Source organism: Lytechinus pictus, chromosome 2, assembly GCF_037042905.1.
Source record: "Lytechinus pictus isolate F3 Inbred chromosome 2, Lp3.0, whole genome shotgun sequence".
Lineage (NCBI taxonomy): Eukaryota > Metazoa > Echinodermata > Echinoidea > Temnopleuroida > Toxopneustidae > Lytechinus > Lytechinus pictus.
The window spans coordinates 33,549,764-33,573,762 of NC_087246.1; the positions used below are offsets into that span (position 1 = coordinate 33,549,764).

The 23,999-nt window shown below is 36.4% G+C and overlaps 1 protein-coding gene and 1 long non-coding RNA gene across 2 annotated transcripts; both read left to right on the forward strand.

Annotated features, from left to right (window-relative positions):
- The first annotated feature begins 65 nt into the window (after positions 1 to 65).
- Positions 66 to 12,244, forward strand: LOC129254384 (PH domain-containing protein DDB_G0275795-like). The gene is made up of 2 exons (XM_064115493.1): positions 66 to 274; positions 6,806 to 12,244. Exon 2 carries the CDS (start codon positions 7,307 to 7,309, stop codon positions 8,468 to 8,470), a length of 1,164 nt encoding a protein of 387 aa, XP_063971563.1. The 5' UTR covers positions 66 to 274; positions 6,806 to 7,306; the 3' UTR covers positions 8,471 to 12,244.
- A 1,054-nt stretch (positions 12,245 to 13,298) lies between these two features.
- LOC135158990 (uncharacterized) lies at positions 13,299 to 15,736 on the forward strand. The gene is made up of 2 exons (XR_010297754.1): positions 13,299 to 14,073; positions 14,167 to 15,736. It is a non-coding gene; the product is annotated as an uncharacterized LOC135158990 (long non-coding RNA).
- The last annotated feature ends 8,263 nt before the right edge of the window (positions 15,737 to 23,999 follow it).

Consider the following 23,999-nt stretch of genomic DNA (forward strand, 5'->3'; position numbering starts at 1 on the left):
ATTTCATTTTGATTTTCAGGTACCATCTCATTTTGAGTTGAAGCAGACAAATTGGACACTATTTTGGAGGTGTCCACTTTACTGCAAGTACCGGGTACGTAGTATAGCACTGCACTGCATGTGATGTAGTATTAATTATATTGTGGATGCTCCGATCCGGATGCTGACAAAACGTCCTACTCCTACTATATTATATAGTACTAGTACTACTAGGCCTAGTCCTACATTACTGTTACATCTTAAGTGAAAACAAACAAAGTTAATCAAGATGTTGGTGAGTAACGTTAAATGTTGTTAAGTAACTGTTGAGTGTTGTAATGAAGTCATGGAAGTTGTCATGGTTGTGGAATTGGTCAATCTCGTGATGACACAGCCAAATATATCATTATCAATATCATCTAGGCCCTAGGACTAGGCATGCTAGGTCAAGGATACCAGACTAAAGTAAAAAGTTAGATCTAATAATTAAATAATGTCATTATATTTGGCTGTGAAAAATGTAGATTTAGAATCTACTGTCTAGATCTAACTTAAAATTAAATCTACTCATACTAGAAGTTCTAGTACTTGCCTGGGCTTGGCCTTAATTTAAGTTGCTGAATAAATGACTCGATGTCTGAGTTGGGTGTGGCATGATTCACTTTTGACATTGTGTCTAATGTTAATACTTTAATAGTCAGTTTGTACTGTCATGACTGTCTAAGTTTCTGTCTGTCTGTCTGCACACACCGGCACGGATATCTGCGCGATTCTAGCGAAAGAAGATACGTGATGACCACAGACTTTCCACGTGCGATACAAAGAAAGCTTGGGCCTGTTGCATGACGAGATGAGCGATACATAGGAATGTCCTCGGACCATTCTTCCGAGATAGGAAGATAGGCGACAAATCAGCACTTTCAGTTTCACGAAGGCAATTTTGTCTTCCAAGTCAGCGACAACGTTTGATATCGATAGTATTGGAAAAATATTTAGTCTTCATCACCACCTGAACCTTTTATTTCGGAATGACGACTTTTCATAAAATCATATACTTCAATAAATGGAGATCAAATAATGTTTTCTTTTTTACTGATTGTAGAATTGATGTATGGAGCTTACTTAATGAGGTAAAAAGAGAAGAAAAAAATTAAAGATTCACAAACATAACTGGATAAAATCAAAATGTTCATTAAATATTTCTCTTATTTAGAACATGGTGCCCTATTAGAGACACCTTTCATTGATATTTCAATGAAAGAGACCCTTGTTCGACATAAAACTTGAATTTAATTTTGACATTGTATTAGTTCAATATTCTGATTTTTTGATAGAATACTTATTATAATGATAATTTTGCAAATTATGCGTTAAATGTTATTTGTTGAGGTAAAAATAGGGTTTGAATGGAGTAAACAAAAAAAAAAATGATTATAATGAAAACGAAATAAAAATAAAATAAATGGTTTAGCATGTTTAGTAACATCTTAGTTTTGTATCTTTTTTTTTTTGCTGAATGTTATTAACGCGTTTTTTACCATACATAATTTTTTTAATTTTTTTTTTTCATGTTGATTATCTAATGAGAAAGCATGAGGGATCAGAGAGATTGCCCCCCATTTCGATATTTCAAGTTTTATTTTTAAAAAAAAGGAAAATGGGTGGGGAAAAGACGGAGGGAGAATAAAAGAAAACATACTAAAAAAACTATTTGGGCCTATTACCTGGAGAAGTTAAAATGACTTCCGCTTTTGGTTGTCTTGCCATGCAAGACGACCTGAAATTGATGACAACTAGCCCCCCAATATATAACAAATAACTTGGCGCCATCCCAGATAAAATGCATCAGACTGCAATCGGATGGAATGACCCCCCAAAAATGTTATAAGGCGATATGTCAGTGTGGCTTGCCGTAAAAGCATTTTTTCTCAATGCCGACAGCGGCGGGCGGTGTGCAAAGAAGATCATGCCTACGTAGGACATGTCTGGAGGTGTCTTTCCAAGGACCATGCTTTGTATTGCCCAAATCGACTTTGTGAAACAGTTGAGCGATATCTCGTTCTTACGTAGAACGGTTCTACGAAAGACCCTTTCATGCAACAGGCCCATGTTCATTAAAAAATCTGACTCAAAATGGTGGAAAAACAATGATTTTCTGGCATTTCATGTGACGGCCTCAAAATGCTGCCTTTTCATAAAATAAAAATTCCTGAATCGTGTGTTTACAAAGTGAATGGGTGCGCAGACATGGGGCATCATTGTTTTCAATCTGAAAATGACTGGCCGAGGTTTTTTCCAAGAAAATTATAAATTCATATATTTCTCTCAAATTTTTATGAGATTTTTGGCACACATTTGACAGAAGAATACAAGGAACATTATCAGCTGAAAATTTTCTTGAAATTAAGGAAAAATTATGATAGATATTAATTGTTAGGTGCGCAGACATGGCCCCCTCCCCTTTCATTGTATTTTTTACCGAACGCGCGCATTATCGCATCGGAAATTAATTTCAATTCGCTTAAAACGTTGCAACATCCTTCCAAAGGGAACCTGAAAGTCTTGAATAGAAAGTGATGAAAATGGTAAAAAACATATTTGATAAAAAATAGCTCATACATCAGACCCCAAATTAAGTTACAGTAAGACTTATAAGGCAAAACAAGTGTGGAATGAGAACAAACAAATTTTATTCTAGCATGAGAAGATGGTCAGAGGATATTGTGTAAATATACCAGGCTTTGAGTAAGTATAGTGCCACTAGCGTACCTATGGGGGAGGGGGGGGGCAGAGGGGGCAGTCTGCCTCCCCTGACGAGCCACAACCCATGCAAAGGACGTATCCCTACCCCCCTGACGAGCTTGAAAGACCTTTTTTGCCCCCCCTGACGAGCTTGAAGACGAGCCAGTACAACTAACGATGAATAATTTCCTCTATACTTTCGAAATAAATGCCTGGTATATTTGTTTTATATCCTACATGTACAATGTACATGTCAATTTAATAAGTTAGAACAGTAGATCTTGATAATCTAGTTCTTGCATACGTAGTTCATCCTTATTTAATCTGAACCAAAATAAAGATAAAGCTCTGCGCTGACTGATCTACTTTTCCCAAAGCCATGTGCTTAGCTTATGCGGATTGGTGCCTGCGCTGTCCCTCCACGGGACTTGCCTGGTAGATTCACCTCGCTGACCGGTGTGCCCGAGAGATTGCATGATCTTTGACGTCAATGATGGAATAATGCACTTTAGTGGGCGTTTAATTTTCAACATCATTGCAAAATATTGAGAATATATTTGGTCACATGATGCTATTTAGACCAATAAGCATGCAGGATTTAATTCATGTAGGATATTAAAAAAAAGTAACCCATTGTGGTACACAGATTTGGACTATACAGTGCGTCCCACAAAAAACGAAACCGAGATTTATCGATGATTTATCATAACTTAATCACAAATACAATAGACAAATGACCTACCATTGTAAAGCTTAGAATCTCCTCTTTCATCTGAAATTACTTAGATTATTTCTCATTCACGCATGAGTGAGCAAAAACAATTTGAAGAGGGGATACCAAAAAGTAATTTGGCGGGCTGTATCTGGGTTTCAAAAAGAAAACCACATTTCTAAAAAGTTCAATATCTGCTCTTTAATTTGATACCTCAATGAAAGAACATGGTCAAGAAATAAGAAAGTGCTGGTTATTTGAAATAAGGCTCGAATTTCAATAATTTCATAAAATGAAGAGGTTTTACAGGCTAGCGTTCAAACTCACTCAACACTCCGTTTTGTTGACGATCAGCCATGCATGAAGTCTTTTGTTAACCATGCGATAGCTTCTGTGGGAAACCGGTGAAAACACGTTTATTTAATGAAATTATGGAAATACAAGCATTGTTTCGAGGAAACGTAACTTTTTTACTTCTTGACCATTTTTGTGATTAAGGTATCAAATTAAAGAGCAGATATTGAACTTTTTAGGCATGTGATTTTCTTTTTAAAATTCAGATACCCCCCGCCAAATGAGTTTTTGGTATCCTTTCTTCAAATTGTTTTTGCTCACTCATGCGTGAATGAGGAATAATCTAAGTAATATCAGATGAAAGAGGAGATTCTAAGCTTTACATTGGTAGGTCATTTGTCTATTGTATTTGTGATTAAGTTATGATAAATCATCGCTAAATCTCGGTTTTGTTTTTTCTGGGACGCACTGTATAGTCACCGAGAATACAGTCTCAACTTTTATTTCAGTTGTCATTTTTTTTTCAAATTGTATGATGTGATGAATTAATCAAAAGAACATCTGGATGTATTTTTGAATAGCAAATTTTTTTTTCATTAATTTTAAGTGTTGTAGAGGGGAAAAAATATATGTGTTTAAAACTCATTATTTTTTATTGTATCCTGAATTGTGATTTCCTGTTCCTGAAATATTTCTAAAATTCTCTTGAAAATAAAAATGTTTGAGATGAGGAAATAATATCCATTATTTAATATTATCAGTGTCAATTGACAGGATATATAGTTCCAACATGTAAATCTACATAGCAGTTCTGTTAAAGTCCTAGGTAGGGGATTTTGCCAATGAGCATTCTGTGGAGATTGCTATATTCGCAGCTCAAAATAATATCCTCTTTAAACTCAGGTACCATTTTGCAGGTGTTGAGGCGAGTATGGGAATTCAAAATGAAAATGCTGATGGGAATATCAAAATGGTACCAGTGTTATGGTGACCGCTTTATAGAGAGGGTGCCTGGAGTAGTTCTGGTTCTTTGGTTGGTACAGTGGAGGTGGAGGAGGGGGGGGGGGGGGAGATAACAGTAGTTCATTCTGCCTGGGATTCCTGTCAGAAAGTGCCTCATAGTGTTCAATGTTCACTATTTAAAAAAAAGAATAACTTTTAAAGGCCTAGCTGATTGGATGGCTTCCTTTATGGTAATTATCTTGGTCACCAATCTGCCCTGCTTCCCTTTACTAACAGTGATTTTACCAGGGGGGGGGGGGGGACTCAAATTATATTTCGATGGGGGTGTGCCTCACAAAACCCTGAAATGGGGTATAAAGAACTGACTACAAGGGTAAAATACGGGGTCTTGGGAACTAAAAATATACCGGGCGGTGTGAAAAAGGGTCAACGGGATCGCGGTACTACTAGGTACAGTGCACGCTAGCGCTGTGTAACTGGGCACTAGCCATGTTTGGTTTGGGTAAAGCCATACTCGCACTGGACAATTTAGGCAGGGCTGGGGTGACGTGGATCTTGTGAGTGGGGCGGGCGGCCGCTGAACAGAGCTTTTGTGATTCGGAGTATCTAGGGAACTGAAAATTAGGTTTGAAAAAAGGGGGTCTTCTAAGTGGCACATCCCTGTAGCACCAATGTATGTGAGTGCCCCCTCCCCCCCCCCACGGATTCTACATGTTGTAAAATGATTTTCACCTGACCTTTCCAATATACATGTACATGTTGTGTATGTACACAATTCTTGTTAGAAAATCAGGATTTCCTGTACTGTCAATTTCCTGTGAAACCTTGTTTTTGTGTGCTGTGTGTATTAAATATGTAAAATGTACATTATTATACTGTATGCCTGTGAATTGTGAAATTTATACTTTTGTTGCCTTTGCCAGAATGTGATTCTGTCCCATTTATGCCATCGTATATTATTAGTCCAACATTAATTCAAATTTCCAGAAATCAATTTTTCAGAGCCAAGAAAGAAGGAAATACTCCTCATTTCCTTTGGGCTAGCTTATGGGCATATCACAGAAGTAAAGACATTTGAATTTGGAATAAACAGCAAATTTTTGAGAAGATTTTTGTCTGCTATACGGTCAAATGCTTGACAAATGGCAAAATGGTTACCTTGTATTCTTGAATGAGGTAGGTAGGACACTTGGACCCCAATGGTTTATTTGGCAGGGGAAAATGTGCTGTGTTAAAGGAGTGTCCCATACATAACATTTTGAGGACTTTTTAAATAGTTATTTCGCAGAATGCAATACTTGTAATGTTGCAGCTCTAGAAAGTTCTAGTTAATTGAGTATAAAATGTGATAGCACAAAAAGTCACATGTTATAATATACATTGTGTGTACCTGGGGAGCATTTCATTAAAGGACTCGGACTTGAATTTTTGTCTGACAACTATCCAATCAAAATCAAGGATAGTTGTTAGACAAAAATTCTGATGAAACGCTCCCCTGAAAGTATCTTGTTCTTGTGATAACTTAGGAAGTGTCTCACGATTCAAGTTCAAACTTGCCTCATGTGTGCATACATGTATGGGACTAATGGGAGCAACAATAATGTGATCATGTGATTATTGTAGGGTCATGAGGTCAAAATTCACAGAGGTCATTTCATATTCCTGAAAATATCTTGTTCTCACAATAACTAAAGAACTATTTGAGTTTCCACCTCAAACTTGGCTCATGCGAATGGCGGTCATCTGATTGGACTTTAGGGTGATGATGGTAGTTTAAGAGCCTTCTCAGGGATCACCTTTGATTTCGTTTCAGAATGATAATCTGAGTGGATTTGAACATTTTAGAAGTTCGATGCACCTGTGCATGTAGGGGGCCTATACCCTTAGTCTTGCAATCTAGGCATACATTTTGACTGCATGCAATCAAGAAACCATCTACATGTAGTTTCAAACCTTATGATCAGGTTTTGTATTTGTAGAAGAGTAAAAGGTTTGGTTGCGCTATTTGGAGCAACATATATGCAATGTATTTAATTGTATAATTTATAATGATGAAAGTGATAGCTATCTTGTAAATTTACACATATTTTCAATTTCATTTACTGTTTTTTGCAGAACTTCCTGATGTGAATAGCTCTTATTGGAATTTTGATGATCGGACACTTCCTGTTGGCAGCTGCAGTTCTCTCGCGCGGGGGAGACAGGAATCTTGGCCCTAATGTGCAAAATCGCTCGTTGCCTAATATCTGCAGAATAACGGTCATTTCCTTTTGAGTGGGCTTGTTGCCAGTTTTGACGACAGGCTGTGAATAGTGTATTGCTGTGTAAACCGGCTACGTATGTATGAGGTTGAGTTCATGGCATGCTGTGCTTATTGTGGACAGCGAAGAACCAGTGCATTGGTGCGATACATCAAGTGGCTTGTATTAGGTCAGTGAGTTTAAGTTACTGATCCTTCCACTTGATCTTGGTCATGAACAAGGATCGTCCACATTTGGTAAAGGAAGAAATGATGAATAGGAATGTGTAACCTGTTGAAACACACAGACACAGCATTTGGCGAAGAGCTGCATTGTGTTTTGATCGGTTGATTCGTGCAGAGCAACAGACGTCAGGATGAAATTCAACGAGAAGAATGTATCTTACTTTGCATCATGCAATTCGCCAGTTGACAAGACTGGGTCTTTACTCAAGAAGGCGGATAACCACCGCAACTTTCAAAAGCGCTGGTTTGTGTTGAAAGGCAATTTACTCTTCTACTATGACAAGGAAGGGGACAAGGAACCCCAAGGGGTCATCATCCTGGAAGGATGTCGAGTGGAGCTTGCTGACCTGGAGGACTGCCTGTACTGCTTTCAGATTTCTTTCTCTCTGAAGGATTCACGGACGTATGTCATGGCAGCCACCAGCCAGGAAGAGATGGAGTCTTGGATGAAGGCCTTGTCTTGCTCCAGCTATGACTACATGAAAGCCATGGTGGACGAGCTTCAGAAACAGCTCGACGATCTTTCACATGGAAATAGTGAAAACTCTCCCGCTATGGTTATCCGGACCTCGGTCATTCAGAGTTCTGAGGTCCCTGAGGCAGATGGTGCAACAGGCAGATCCGCACCTAGTTCTATTCCTGCAATACCCGAACACGTCTTGGAGTTGCCCCCGAAGCAAAACATGAGCACGTACGAGCGGGGCAAGACGGAATCCCTTGCTCATAGGGGGGCTCCTCGTCAGAGTGCCTATCAAAGAAATTCATTGCCATTTAACAATTACAGTAACCCCTCTTATGACATTTGGGACCCCCTTGTTTCTTCAAGCAAAAATCCTCCTGAACAATCAAATGGAGCTGCAAAGCCGATACCCCAATTTGTAGTCGAGCAAGATAGCAGTGATAGTGAGGATGACGAAGTAAAGCCATCAGATTCTGCAAACAACTCCAACAAGAACGCCCAAACAGACTATAAGGCTGACCAGACCGACGGTCAGCATGTGTCTAGGTTAGCATCAAAAGGTCGCAAGGTCATGTCTGTATTCTATGAAAATCTCAACATGCCTCTCATGTCGGGGTCCAGCGATACCAGTCCCAGACTCTCCAGGAAGAGTGTGTTTGGCCGTGGAGGCAACGCCGCTGCCCAGGGTCCCAAGTCGGCCCAAGCTGGACAGTCCGTCTTCCATGTCCACAACCAAAATGTCAGGACTTTCTCAGACATGCACGAGGAGTTCGGAATGCTTATTGTGAGAAAGATGAATTTGTTCCGTCAGAGGAAAACTTCAGGATCATCTTGAACTTAGGTGACTAATAGTTGACTTGGAAGCTTCCAAAGTTCCAGTTTCTGTCATATATATGTATTCTTATGAATGGACGAAGTCCAGTTAGTAGAACATTAGCTGCGTCGTTGTCTTGACTATTTCAAATCCAATGTTGACTCTGTTTAGACCATCGATATAAACAACCTGGATAGAGCACCAACACACTTTTTTCTCTTGTGTGTGCTTGTGCGTGTGTTTCTTACATATTGGTATGGCCCCCATGTACTGTTAATTGTGTCATGGAGTATTTGTTCTTGTAGCTTCAAGGTTGTATGCAGCAGTATACACAGAGCTCTATCCAATTATTTTATATCAATGATTTAGATATGTTATATCTGCCAGGGCAGTGTTTAACATAAGATTTTTATCATTTTGATTCTCATCAGCTTAGGTTGAAATCTGATATTTGTTGATTATATATTATAATTCTGATTTTTTATCTGAATGTGTAAGTTCAATCATTTTCAAGGTTTGATGAGAGTTACAGGATTAGAAAAGAAGCAGAAAATGAGGGTACCTCATTTTGTATAAGAAAGGGTTACCAGTCATTCATAAAGTTTTGTGTAACTTTCAAACAGGTTTATGAAAACCACCCTGGGTCAGCTTCTAATAATAGACCTACATGTATTCATAACGTGTAGCCTATATTCAAATTTACATAATTAAAACAAATATATTGTTCTTGGCAAGCTAAAAGCTTGCAAGACAAAGCAACATGTAAGTGATGTGGAGCAGTTGTCACATTAAACCCTTGAAAAATAAACTGCTTCCTTATATAAAGTATATAGATTAGAAAAAAGTCTGACACTTTCATTTAAGTAAAAAGAAAATAGATGACTTGTGTAAGATACATGTAGAAGTATATTTTGTGATATGTGTGTTGAACTAGATATGTGTACATTAGGCTTAGTGTATAAATTTATATTGATTAGAATGAGAATTTCTAAGAGGCAAGAGCAACATAACAAAAAATGGCCTTGCACTGGATTGGTTTCGGCTGTGAGGGGGGAATGAATTTTAAGCAGGAATTCTTACTTCAGGAACATTTGATATTAAAACATAAGTTTTGTACCCCCCATTCCCCTTCTGTGTACGACCACGTTTGCAAAGATAACTGTATACAACATGCTACGCATTATATTCAGCACTTTGGCTGTTATTTCTGGCTTGTGTAAGAGACATATCTTCAAACAAGACTGTGCTAGAACACCCTGGAGTTATGTTATGTACCTTGAACATCATTGGAAATCCCATCATTTGTTTTTCATCTCTGTCTGAAAGTCTTTCCCCAGTACATGTACCTGTATTGAAAACTGAATCAGTTTAAATACACAGAACAACAGGTAAAATGCACAGTAGAAGCTCTGTACTTAAAGTTTTGTTATGGCAGTTTTTATCCTAGATCATCAATTTATATCATTTATCTCCCGATATAAAGATATTTTCTGCAATGTTCATAAAAGAGATTTTCAGTTAATGTAATTTTGTTTATTTGTACATTTTCAAGAGTGTTGAGACCTAGTGGTTGATTACTCACTGGACTTTGAAACAGAAGGTCATGGGTCCGAATCCCAGCCATTGCATAGTTTTCTCTAGTTAGAAATCGATTCACATTTTGTTGCACTGAATTCAAGCGAGGTAAATGGGTACCTGGCAGGAATTAATTCCTTGGATGAGGGCTGTAAAAGGCCACAAGGCTTAGGCAAGAATGAGTCTTTTGGAAGCTCATAGAGATATAATAATCATAGTTTGATATGCGCTATGCAGGAAAATTATTATTACTGTTTATTAGGAGTATTCTTTGCTTTTGGTTTGACCATTGAGATTTGCTTTTATTTACAATAAATAAATCCTCAACTCAAACGTAAAATTTTGAGAAATGTTATGTTTAATAGTGTTCTAGCAAGCAAATCTATTGAAATGTATTAATTTTTTAGCTTATATGTACATGTATGATATAAGCAAAAAAAGAGTTTAATTGATTAAGAGCTTAATAGCTTCATGACCTGAATTTACAAAGATTTTATAGCCTGAATTCATTCAGAATCCATGCATTATGTACGATCAATTTAGCCTTTATTAATGAGAAAGGGTTTAACAATAGACAAAGAGATTTTGTTACAAAGGCTTGAATGGTATGTGGCTATGGTGTCAGCAGTAATGAGCTTTTTATTATGAATAAATCAGCCCATTGTTTATGTTTTGGAATTGACATAAATAGTGGCATATATTCCTTATAGCAACAATTGAAACAAAACATGCTGGGGGAGGGGGGGGGGGGTTCTGCCAGTGGGTTAAGAGCAATATTCTTTATACATTGCAACATGTATACTTCATATCACTGTACAGAAATCTAAACTCAACTGTCTTGTCCCAACCACCTTGGCATTTCCAACAATTATTGGGTTTATTTTCATTTGGTCCAATGCCAATTTGTCCAATTGCCTACTCGTCTACTATCATTTGGTCTATCCTCAGTTCATCCAATATCCACATGGTCTAATTTCAATTTCGTCCACTCACCATTTTGTCTAATAACCAGTTGGTCCAATAGCCATATACCATTTGGTCTAATTACACTAAGTGTTAAATGGGAAAAATGAATTAAAATAAAACGAATATTAGACCAACTGGTTATGAGACGAATTGGTCATAGACGAAGTGATGATTGGACCAAATGTTTATTGGACCAAACGGTTGTTAGACAAAATGTTGATGGACGGAATGGCATTAGACTGAATGAAGGTAGACCATGTGGTGAGTGGAATTGGCAATTTACCATTATTGGTCCGCTCTCACCAATGAATCGATCCCCTTCAATCCAAATTGTGCCAAAATAATGCACGAGTATGTATGTAGTTTACTGTACTATAAATGACATCATTATTTGTTATTGTCTTTTTGTTTGAGTTTTAAGGATGTAGGAGTAACAAGCCACTACACATAGATAACTACCATGGCCTACAGTATAAAAAGTCATCTTGATATTTACTTGATAAGGGATTTGTTATTTTGCTTTATGGTGTTGGCCTTAATGTTCCTAATAAATGCGTAAAACTGTTTTCACTTTGCTCGGCTGAACAACTCTTCTACCAAATGCGTACTTATTCAATAACCTGTTTCATTCAATGAAATATATGAGCAAATTGCAAACTTTCTTTTCAGATTAATTAGGCATGGCTCTCGCCGAGTGTGTGTGTGTCCATTTAGATTTTTTTTAAGTATGATGGAAAATTATTGATAATTTTGTTTTACAAAATATATTTTGCTGTGGTACATGTATATAAAACAAATATTTATCAGAGCTTTATATTCATACATATTAATGATTTTATTCATGAAAATGAGAAGATGCATTTATTGGGATTTATTACCAAACATTGTTTATTAAACCAAAATTAATTGGAGTACATACATGTACATGGTGCTTTTAGGAAAAGAGTATACTTATCACATGCAATTTATTATACTAACAATTTTGTAAAACATTATAGGCAAGGCTTAAGTAAATAATAAACTGCAGCTTTAACTTTTTTTTATTTCTACTTTGTAGTAGCTATTTGTGTAGATGTAAGAAAAGGCCGAAAATTGTTTGTCGATTTGTCAGTGTACTCTCAAGTCTTTTGTTGTACAAATTGATGATCTACATGTACTTTGTGCACCATGCGAGGTGTTGTAAGAAAATATTTACAATCAGTTGCAAGTTACAATTGATGGATCAGTTTTAACTAGAATTCTTTTCAATTATTTAAAAAAAAACATGCAGATTAGGCATTGAGTGCAAGTTTGTAGTAACATGTGATTTGCAAGACCAAAATTTTATTGCAGTTGATTGTATGTTTCTTAATACAATACCCTATAGAGTTACATTACATGTACATGTACGATGTGACTCTACATAATATAGAGGAGGATTAGACATACATGTATTTGCGTGACATGGATTGTGTACTGTTAGATTCTTACAGTATTTTTAAAGGCCACTGCACACCTTACGACTGTTCGCGATCCGATTTTGGAACAAATCGCATTTTGCTAATTTTCCGAGAATATGAATGGAACATATCATTTTATTAGAGGTTGAAATTAATTGAAAGAATACTAATATAACCATTTTGAAAGATTGCAAGCCTTTATTTTGGAGTAAAGGCCAATTTAGATTCAAAACGTAGCCAATCGTACAACTGCTATGACGTCATTACGACTATATATTAAATTCGCTTTTATTCTAAGAAGGATGATAGCATAGTCACAGATTTGAACATAGGTATTCGTACAATGATTTCTAACATTACACAGTAAGATATTCCATGTCTCAATATTAGCATCATATTCTACTACATGTTATTCTAAAATCGGGTTGCAGACCGATCGTATTGCGGTCGCCTTTAGAGGAGTGGGAGGGGGAATTCTTGACCAAAATAAATTTTATGTATGTTGACAAGTCATAAGAAAAGTCATCGTTCATTTGCTGAAATTGGAGAGCATTTGAAACTGTAATAATTTACAAGCCCCCACCCCCCCCAAAAAAAAAACCTGAAACACACCTAAAAAAGAAATAGAACTTAGACATTACAGCTACAAGTCAGATTTATGAAATGAATGAGAGATGAGATATTCTTATTCTTCCGCTTTTTTTTAATTTCAAAGCATATTTTGCATTCAGAGAATGGGAATGTGGTTATTTGAATTTCATATATTACTATTATTATCATTCTTGTTTTTCTTCTTAAAATACTATTATTATTATTACTAGTATTATTATTATTTATTATATATTATTAATATTATTATCATCATCATCATCATGAGTAGCAGTAGCAGTGTCATTATAATCACTGTTCTTATTTTCATAAGTGTTTTTTCATTTACTTAAAAGTAGTTTATTTCTTTGAACACTATGAGGAAGGTGTGGTTTTTCTCCGAAGAATAAAACTCTTTGAAATGTACAGGAAACTCCAATTTCCCCCTGAAGTGACCAAAAACAGTTTTCCTTCCTATTTGCACTTCACTGTACACTTGTTTCATTTTTAGATTGATGTAGTGTGGCAATCATAATTTCTATATCATGTGAGTAAAAAAAAATGACACCTCACACATCCCCAATCAAGAAAAAATCTGTCATGAACACACAATCATATATGGCTGGAAAGAGCATCTTTTCCCAAACAAGGTATCCTTTGCAGTGATGTACATTTTGACTTGTGCCAAAGTAAGGCATGACTGCAATGAATTATCCAGATGTCAATGATGTCGAAATCCTACAGAAGTAAACATATTTGCTAATCCATGTTCAATGAAATTAACTTGAGAATTTATACTAAAATGCCTTTATTAAACAATTATAATGTAAATTACTGCAAAGGTGTTTTGAAATGGATGTTATTGAAACTCTTGTAGGATTATGACATTGACATCTGGATTCATTAATTGCAGTTATGCCTTACTTTGGCGCAAATCAAAATTTACACCATTGCAAAGAATACCTCCTGATCATCCAAGCGTTAACACATACCACGTAAATATGGTATCAAATTATTTAAGATGACATACTCGTTCAGATGATATATGATAATTATGTGTTCATGAAATTTTTTTTCCTCAAATTGGGGATTTGTGAGGTGTCAAGTTGCTTTTTTTACTCACACAGTACTAGTCTGAAGAAAAAACAGCCCATTTGGCTTAATAATTGCTTGGTCACACATTACTCTTTGATACATTGGGATCAATCAGTCCGATTGTGATTGTTGACCATTATATTTTGATTATTCAAAACTTTCCTCAGAACATACTAAATGTATTTGATTTTCTTTAGTAATCTATCTATTTTGTCTTTGACACAAATATTATCTTACTCATGTATTGTGCATGTTGTATTTTTGTTTGTAACACTTCAACGTTTTTTTTGTTTGATTTAAATTGAATATAGTCATAAAGATAAAGTATGTGATGATGATGATGATATACATGTATACATATATATATATATGGACTTCTTCTTCTTCAAGCACTGGTGTACATTTTATAATCGAGGGCTCTCAAAAAGCAGCTGCATCACCTTGGTTTCCATTCCAGGGGGCAGTTTCATAAAGCCGTTCATGAGTTAAGAGTGACTTTAAGAACGACTGGTGATCCTTGTGGTAAATTATATTCACCATTAAATGTTCATTGGTGAATATTTAGCATGTAAGGAAGGATCACCAGTTCTTAAAGTCGCTTTTACCTTCCGAACAGCTTGATGAAACACCCATTAGAAACCCGCATTAAAGAAAGCCCAACAATGATCCTACGATGGAATTTTATGATAAATTGTACAGCGTGATCATTGCAGCTACAAAAATGTGTCTTATGGTCAATTTTAACTACTGCCACAACTGTAGGCATATCAGTGAAAGGTATGATACTGTAATTACCATGGTTTTATTATGTTCCTGCTTTCTATGTTATTCAATCCTACAATGCAGTGATACAAGTCACAAAGTGAAAATACTGGTAACGAATTCACCTGTGTTGTATAGCCAGGGACTGAGTGATATTGATTTTGGCAATTTTTTTAAAAAACTCATTGAAAATCTGTGAAGTAGTCGAAGAAAAACGTAGTATGTGTACATACATGTGATATGAATTTACAATGTATGACCATTCAGACACAATTGCCTGTTGTGCAATAAGCATTCAGACATAATAAATGTCTTGTATTGAAATGAAATATCAGTATCAGAGCATTTGGACAAAAATATCAATGCATGTATGTCTTGTATCCTCATGCTGTACATGTGTGATACACAAGCTTTTGAATGATGACAAAGCCGCCTTTTCTAAGAAAAGAAAATATGAATGATTGCATGTGCTAATGACATTATGGAATCGAAGTAATACTTGGATTTGAAATAAATCCAGATCAGCTGAGTAAGATTTAGATTGAAATCTTTAAGACTTAGAAATAAGTGTAAAGGATTTAAATCCAGGGGGGCAGTGGTCATTCTTGACAGCTGTTCTACATTCATTGACAGTAAATGAAATTGATGTATTTTTAAATTTCCCATATACATATATAGGAGTGTGAAGATGAATGTACACTAAATTTTGAAGAAAACCAAGAAAGGGAAGAAGAAATGTAGATTAGCTGTTTGAATGCATACAACTCTGTATTTTATGTGAATGTAGAATCTTTATTACGCCAAATCAATTTATATGAAGCATGATTACAAATATGGAATTAAATAGTCTTATAGCAATTTATCTCTTATTTACGTCTCGAGTCATTTATTTGTTTGTTTTGCCCACTTTTATACATGAGTGGATTCCAAATGGTAATTAAGTGGAGTACAAAATTAAACAAGGGACAGTAGAATTTCTTCAAATCTAAGATAAAGTAATGATGCAGCCTTTTCAGTGAAAGTATGTGCTGTTTCAAGAAGAAGTGGCAAGTATCCAATTCAAAATATCTTGTATGCATTATGGTCATTGTTGTTTATGTGTATTCTCATCCAATCATGATTTAACTTTGAATTGAATTAACACTGAATCGTGAGTGGGTAAGCCTACATGTAGTCAATCCTTTGTATGGTGGTGGGATGGGGGGGGGGGGGGGGTAGGAGGATGAATATAGTATTGCCCCCCCCCCCCCCAAAAAAAAATGGGAGAAAGATAGGTGACCAGTGCAGTGCCGAGGTATATTACACAAATCGATCGATTTTAGGCGCCGCTTTTCGACGGCGGCGGCGTCAATATTGAAATCTTGACCCAAGGTTAACTTTTTGAAATTAGATCGTATCTTAGAAATTATGTGGACCTAGATCATAAAACTTGGACATAAGGGTAATCAACTATTGGCCATGTTGGGGGTATCTGTTGAACTACCATCATAACTTTAAAAGTTTATGGATCTGATTCATGAAACTTGGACAGAAGAGTAATCAAGTATCACTGAACATCCTTCCCGAGTTCCAGGTCACATGACAGGTCAAATGTCATTTAGAGTCAATGAACTTTGGCCATGTTGAATTACCATCGTAACTTTAAGTTTATTAATCTAGTTCATAAAATTTGGAAATAAGAGAAATCAAGTATCACTGAACATATCCCATGCGAGTTTTAAGGTTAATGATTTTCAAATATCATTGGCAAGTAATGCTTCAATTTGGTAACTGAAATTGTTTTTTCTCAACCAATTAATATGTTTAAATGATTCAAAGGCGTTTAGTTAAGCATTTACGCTTGAATGAACATGTGGAATGTGATAAGCTCTTTTTACGTTATTGGGAAAAATGAAATATGTCACAAACCTTCTTGCAAAGTTAATTTGATTTAATTTTTATGAAAATCCCGATATTTAATGCTTCAGTGAGCACACAATATTCGAAAATTATGCAAATGAGAAGAAAGTTCAAGGCCTTGGCCCCGCTCTGTGCCGTATTGAATGGTTATATGGTTATTTGAGTGTGCGAGCCCTTTGGATAGTGTCACTCTGAAGCCATGTGCGAAGTTTCATGAGAAAATTATTGGCAGAAGTAACAAAAACTGTCTATTAAACAAAAAACCCTTATTTCACTTTTGTTAAAATTTTGACTTCCTCTCTCATAGACATTGTGTACACTATGGGTGCATATTTTTGAGAATAAGTAACCCCTATTCAATATGGTGGAACTTTTTTTCAAAGCTATCTTTAGCACTATCATTTGGGAGTAATGTTTTTCAACCTATGGGCAGAATTATATGCAAAAATGAAATCGATTTGTTTGTTTATGGATGAGTGAGCACGCCTCAAATGGGGAAAAGGGGCATTTTTAATGTCACAGACTCATTTTGAGGGGGTTATAAAGTGAATAATGGGGGCAGATAACGGTTTCAGATGTAACTTAATTGGTGTTGTTTTTATCATCCATCATTTTTATCACCACACACTTTCCGAACTTTTACACTGTCATGGTTGAGTGAGCACACTCGAAAACTTGGGAATTAATACTCAATTTACTGCATAAATGTATTCTTTTCTTAACAATTTTCAGGATCAGTTAAATTTATGGACAAATAAGTGGTGGATCCAGAATTTGAAAGTGAAATTTGGGGAGGGGAGCCACTAACATTTTCCAATTTTAACATGTTTTAACAAGTTACAGAATATACTACCATAAACCCATATGAGAGGACGCGTCATCACCAAAACAATGTGCTCACTCAACCATGAACATACGTTATCAAAATTTTGTGAGGAGTGGCTAAATGATGGATATTAAAACAACATTATTGCCGTAAAATTCACCAAAAACAACCTTTGCCCAACTTTGTATTTACACAATCTGAAAAACGACTCTTGTTACTTTCAAAAATTGTCATTTTTAATTCAATCTTTGATTACTCATGCATGACCCAACCGATCAATCTCATTTTCCTCCAGGAGTTGCCTAATGTATATGTAAAAACCACCTACGAAATATTATGTCTCAAAATTATTCCGTTCGAAAGTTACAGCATTTTGATTCAGGGGGGACTTACTTTTTTTGTTGTGTATAGTTCATGAAATGTGGACAGAGGGGTAATCAAGTATCACTGATCATCTTGCACAAGACTTAGGTCACATGATCAAGGTCAAATTTCAATTAGGGTCAGTGAACGAAGTATGTTTTTAAAATATGAATAGTGTTTTTTGTGAATGAATTTGATAGTAGTTTTCAAAGTCAGCAACCGGTCAGCACTGCTGCTATATAATGAATTGCGTAATGCAGGCGAGACTGCCAGAGGCGCTCCACTTGTTTATAATAAAATGGATTAAATCTCTCTCCCCACGAAAACATTAATTGTTGGGGGTTGGGATTTACAAAAAATAAAAATAACGTAAAGTGGCAAAAAGAAAAAATCCCAAACGACCCCCTCCCCCCAAATAAATACCACTTACAATATGAGCGTCTTTTTTCTGGACATGAAATGGCGTCAAATGGCGAGTGAGTAGTACCCCAAACGATACCAGTTAAATGTTAAAAACCCGTCATGACACACACACACAAAAACAATTAAGGTGTATCTTCTCAAAAAATATTTTGGAACCATTTTCATGTGGTATATGTATATCTTTACGCTTGGATAATCAGAAGGTATTCTTTGCTGTGATTAAATATTCGTTTTGTGTCCAATTATGATGCAAAGTATGACTGTCCACGATTCGAAGTTCCCTTCATTGGTTGGCAGTTAACTTCATTGCAAAATACATTTCCAATGAATTTAACATGATAAGACTACACAGTATTTATTGAACAATTATGTAATTAAAAAATGAAGTTTCCCGGTGAATTTTACTGCCATATACTATCCGTGTGTAACGGTATCAAAACATGAGAAAATACTCTATCTAAAGTAGCGAATTCAGTATTTTATAATTTTTTAGGCCTATTTCCTTTTTTACTGACTCGGTATTCTGTTCACGATTATTGGATTGTTTCAGTACCATCTTTATCAATAGCGCCACCATCATGACCATAAGTGTTATCGAAAACTGGTCCATCACTATAATTCGATATCATAAATTCTCAATGTTTTATACCGGCGTTCGTACGGCGAGTCGAAAACATCCGTTTAAACATTTTTTAAAATAGCTACATTATACTAGGTGGTTTGAAAAAAAAAATTGCCGCTTTCGATTCACCGTACGGCTGCCGATCCTGCCGTAGAGCAAATGTGACTGAAGTATTAATCTCATTAACTTCCCTCTCGTCTCCCGTGAAAATTCATAAATTGAACCTCTAATTGCCAATTTAACATTGGCAAATAGAGGCGCACTCCAGGCTCAAAATAATATAATATAAGTGGATGGAGTAAAATTATACAAACAAGACACTGAAACACTGTGCGGCAAGCAATCTGATGATGTCATCCCAACTTATTCTTTCGTATTTTATTATATGATAATGAAATCACTTTTTTTTCTTCAAATTTTGCCGGCCAAGAATGAAAAAAAAACAACGTTGGATTGACTACCGGTTCAAGGTGTAAGATAATCATCAATGCTGCAACTTATTTTGTTACAAGGGAGATGTATATTATACACACTTGTATGAAAATATGGAATAACTATGACTTCATGTCATATCACAAGAAACTGGAAAGTGGGGACATGACATCATCAGCTCACCTATTGCTTATTCATGACGACATGCATAAAACTTTTTTTTCCCACAAAATATTGCTATTTTTCAAAATTCAATTTTGTAATCAGATTTTGATACAAAATGAATTTCCAGCGTGTTGCTCGATGAATTTTGCTCTATTTATTTGAATATAATTAGTTTCAATCCTGATTATCCATATAATTTCGAGTCATTGATTAATCTCACATGTTTTGTTCTTCAAACCGCAAGCTGGTTATCCTTCTATTCATTCGCTTTGAATTTATTAACCTATATATCTGTATATTTAATAGTGATGTTCGCGAATTTTATTAGTCGTAAAAAAATTATGAAAGACATGACCGATTTGACTGCGTTCTTAAGTGTTTAAAGGGAAAATCGGTGAATATAATGTACGAGAATGCTGTCGACAAAGAGGCCTATTCAAATAGGTTTTAACTGAAATTACAATTATTGAAATTCTTTGCTTCATGAGCATAAAAATAGGATTGACTCACTAGCGTACCTAAGAGGGGGGGGCAGACTGCCCCCCTGACGAGTCAAAACTGATACAGGGGACGTGCCCCCCCCCTTTTGAGAAGCAAAATTAATAATATGTAATGTAAAAATGCAATGAAAACAGACGTGTACCCCCTCTTTTGAACCTGAAGACCTTTTTTTTTTTTTTTTTTGCTTGTCAATTTTTTTCGCGGACGAAATATCCTCCAAAAAGTTTGCCCCCCTTTTGGAGAATCCTAGGTACGCCAGTGGATTGACTACTCTTTTCACTTTTACCATCATCTTTCTTATGAATTATCAAGGAAGATTATCATTATTATTGTAACATTTTCACTACTTGTCCTTGAAAAATCATGGGGGGGGGGGTTACATCGAGCGAGACAGAGAATCGCGATTTGGGGGCAGGCATTCTTCGTCTCGCTCGATGTGGATCAATAACCGATTCATAATTTTCATTAGCTAAAGCAATTTTAATTAAAATTCCTACTGCAGAAAAACAAATAATACAGCCATTTGATAAAATCAATAATTGCCTTTGTCGATCTCTTCCAAATCATGTTTCCATGTGAGCAGGGTCAGATCCAGGATTTTTCGAAAGGGGGGGGGGCACATTATCCAGAGGAAAAAAATCGACTAGCAAAAAAACAAAAGGTTTCAACCAAAAATTAAGGGGATTTCGTCCACTCTCAAAAAAGGGTCTTCACTTTCGAAAGGGGGAGGGCACACTTCTGTTTTAAAGGCATTCTTACATTACAAATTTTAATTATGCCTCTCAAGGGGGGAGGGGTGAGGGCACGTGCCGGCCGGATCCGCCAGTGCATGTGAGGGACGATGCTACAAGGGGTGGGATTAAGGCTGCATGGGGTGACCAGGCCCGGCATGATTTTTCAAGAACAAGTAGTGAAAAGGGGGAAAAGGGAAGAAAAAGAGGATAAAGAAAAGGGATGAAAAGGGTAACCGTAGTAAACAGTATATACTCTAAATTAGTCGGTCACTCAGAGGCAAACAGGCCTACAAAAGGGCATTTTCCCGCCTTCGCCTCCTGTCGCGTGCGTCCCCTTTTGTTCAAAAATTGTATGAAGTGCGCGGCCCCTCTTCTCCCGTGTTTCGTTGAAAAGTTCGAAAGTATTTAGTTCTTCTGCTACTATTTCAGTAGAAAATAAGTTTCTGGAAAATGATAATTTTCCCCTCTTTTAGTATTTTATGAAATACCGCTCACTGTAGAAAAGACCTCGTATCTTTTAAGGTGAAACTGCAATATTACAGTGAAAATTCCATAAACTTAAGAAACACCAATTCAAATACACACCATCAAATATAATTCAGGGCCGTAGCTAGAGGGGGGGGGTATGGGGGGGTGTGACACCCCCCCAACATTCAAGGCAGTCGGCAAAATCATGTACCAGTTGGCAAAATGGAGGATAGGGGAGAAAAAGAAAGAGGGAAAGAAAGGAAGAGAAAAAAGAAAGAAGGAGAGAGGGGGGAGAAAGAAAAAGGAAGAAAGAGAGAGAGAGGAGGGAGAGAGGGGGGAGAGAGAGAAAGAAAGAAAGAAAGAAAGAAAGAAAGAAAGAAAGAAAGAAAGAAAGAAAGAAAGAAAGAAAGAAAGAAAGAAAGAAAGAAAGAAAGAAAGAAAGAAAGAAAGAAAGAAAGAAAGAAAGAAAGAAAGAAAGAAAGAAAGAAAGAAAGAAAGAAAGAAAGAAAGAAAGAAAGAAAAAAAGAAAAAAAGAGGAAAGAAAAATAGGGATACTAACTTCGAAGAAGGTTACGACTTTGACAACCAGTTGGCAAATCCAAGTCCATGTAGCCAGGCTTAGAGCCCTACTAGTCAGCAAAATACAAAGGACAAAACAGATGGAGCTATAATAACACACAAAGTAAGCCCCCTGTCCTCCCCCAATATAAACAAGCTTGGGAGTTGGCAAATTATACCACAATTATTGACGATTTAACAAACACATTAGTTTGGTAAAATTAGAGGCAAGACTAGGTAAATAAATATGGGGCGGGATGAATTTCCAAGGTTTAAGTTGAATAATCAAAGCAAAAGTATAGTTGGCAAATAATAAAGTGGGCCTATTAAAGTGGCAGAACACTATATGCTCTACCAGTCAGCAAAGTGATGTACAAGTACTGCCCCATTTCAGATCTGAAAAGAACAGAACACAAGACTTAAAAAAATGGTAACTCTGCAGTTGGCAAATTCATGAAGACAAGTCTACAACTTGTAGACTTGTCTACAAGTTTGCAGTTAGCAAAAAACACAAAAATGTTCTGAGTTATTTTTACTAAATTCTGTCGCTGAAGAATTTTGTTTAATTTATGGTGTCAGAATGTGCTTGGGGTGGGAATGGGTGGGAGTGGGGGCAGGTTGGGGTTGCATTATTCCTGGTGCTCGCATTGTCTGACTAATGAGATATATAGTCCTGTTGTATTTTAAGTCCATAAAGATTATGCACCAAATTATCTCCTCGCACTTCAAGTTATTATTGTTTTATGTAGTGACATATGCCTTTTTCATGACTATATACTTAAAGTGATTGCCCCCTTTTAAGGCCTTAATAAAACATTTCCAGTCTGTGCTTACCTTCGCATTGGTGTGGACCGATATAGATACCGGGCTGGTAGTGGTGTTAATCAACACTGGCGTTTTTGCAGTGGACGAATTTCTAAAGACAGTCCTTAAAATGTCCCTTTTTCTGATCTAATTATAACAATAGTAAATTCCTACAAACAAGCCATAGAATGCCCCTCTTCAGGTCCGAATTTCAAAAATTGTCAGTTCGCGCTTCTCGCCCGCAATATTTCATTAGTGAAATACGTATCACGTTCATGATTACAATGACCACAAAAAGTGCTTCATGTACCAGTGTAATTCTAACAAAATCAGCAAGCGCTTGGCGCTCGCATTGGATGACTATGATGAGATACGTACGCACTTCATAAATTGCAAAAGATAGTCCTTAAAATGTCCCTTTTTAGGTTTAAGTTATACAAAAAATTTCAGCTCGCGCTTCGCGCTCGCATTGTTTGTTTTGTGAGACAGGTACATATCGTGATTACAAAAATTTGCTTATAATGTCCCTTTTTAGGACTGAATATCAAACATTTTCAGCTCGCGCTTCGCGCTCGCATTATTTGATCACTAAGATACATATCCGTTTAATGGCACAGTCCTTAAAATGTCTCTATTAGGTCAGTATACCTGGCAATTGAGCGCGCTTCGCGCGCCCACTTAATGAATCAATTTTTTGCTCTTGCCGCCCCCAATGCCGTGACCCACGGTACGCCACTGTTAGCAGTAGCACTCTTGAAATTTTAGTTGAGACATCTTGCACAGAAGGTCAATTAAAAATGCATATAGGGCATTATACTGCAAGTTAGCAACTACGGCACACTAGCCTTTCTATTTTGATCCAAAATGTTTATTTTTGCAGTGCAAATATCTTTGTATATCTTTGTATAATTTACCTTAAAGTATTCACCAAATGCCACTAATTCAATTCTAAAAATTCAAAATCTTTTAGCATGTGATTATTGTAGGGGGGGGGGGCACATCCCCCATCAGACTCCCCCTGTGCTCACGTTGGCGCTGTCACGCCAAATTTAGTTGGCAAATTTAGCTGGTACACCCCCCCAACAAAATGCTTCTGGCTACGGCCCTGTATAAGGTATCAATTTACGGAATACCATAAAATTTATGATGGAAAAAATGCAGCAAGGTGCCAGGAAAAAATTTAAATCTGAAGGTGTGAAACTTGCTTTTTGGTCTATTATGGCGCTGATTACTGTTAAAAGGGCACCCTAGCGAGATGTTGGGAGCGCGAATCGCGAGCTCAAACTTTTGGACATATAATTAAGAAAATTAAACATTCCAAGTAGTTTTT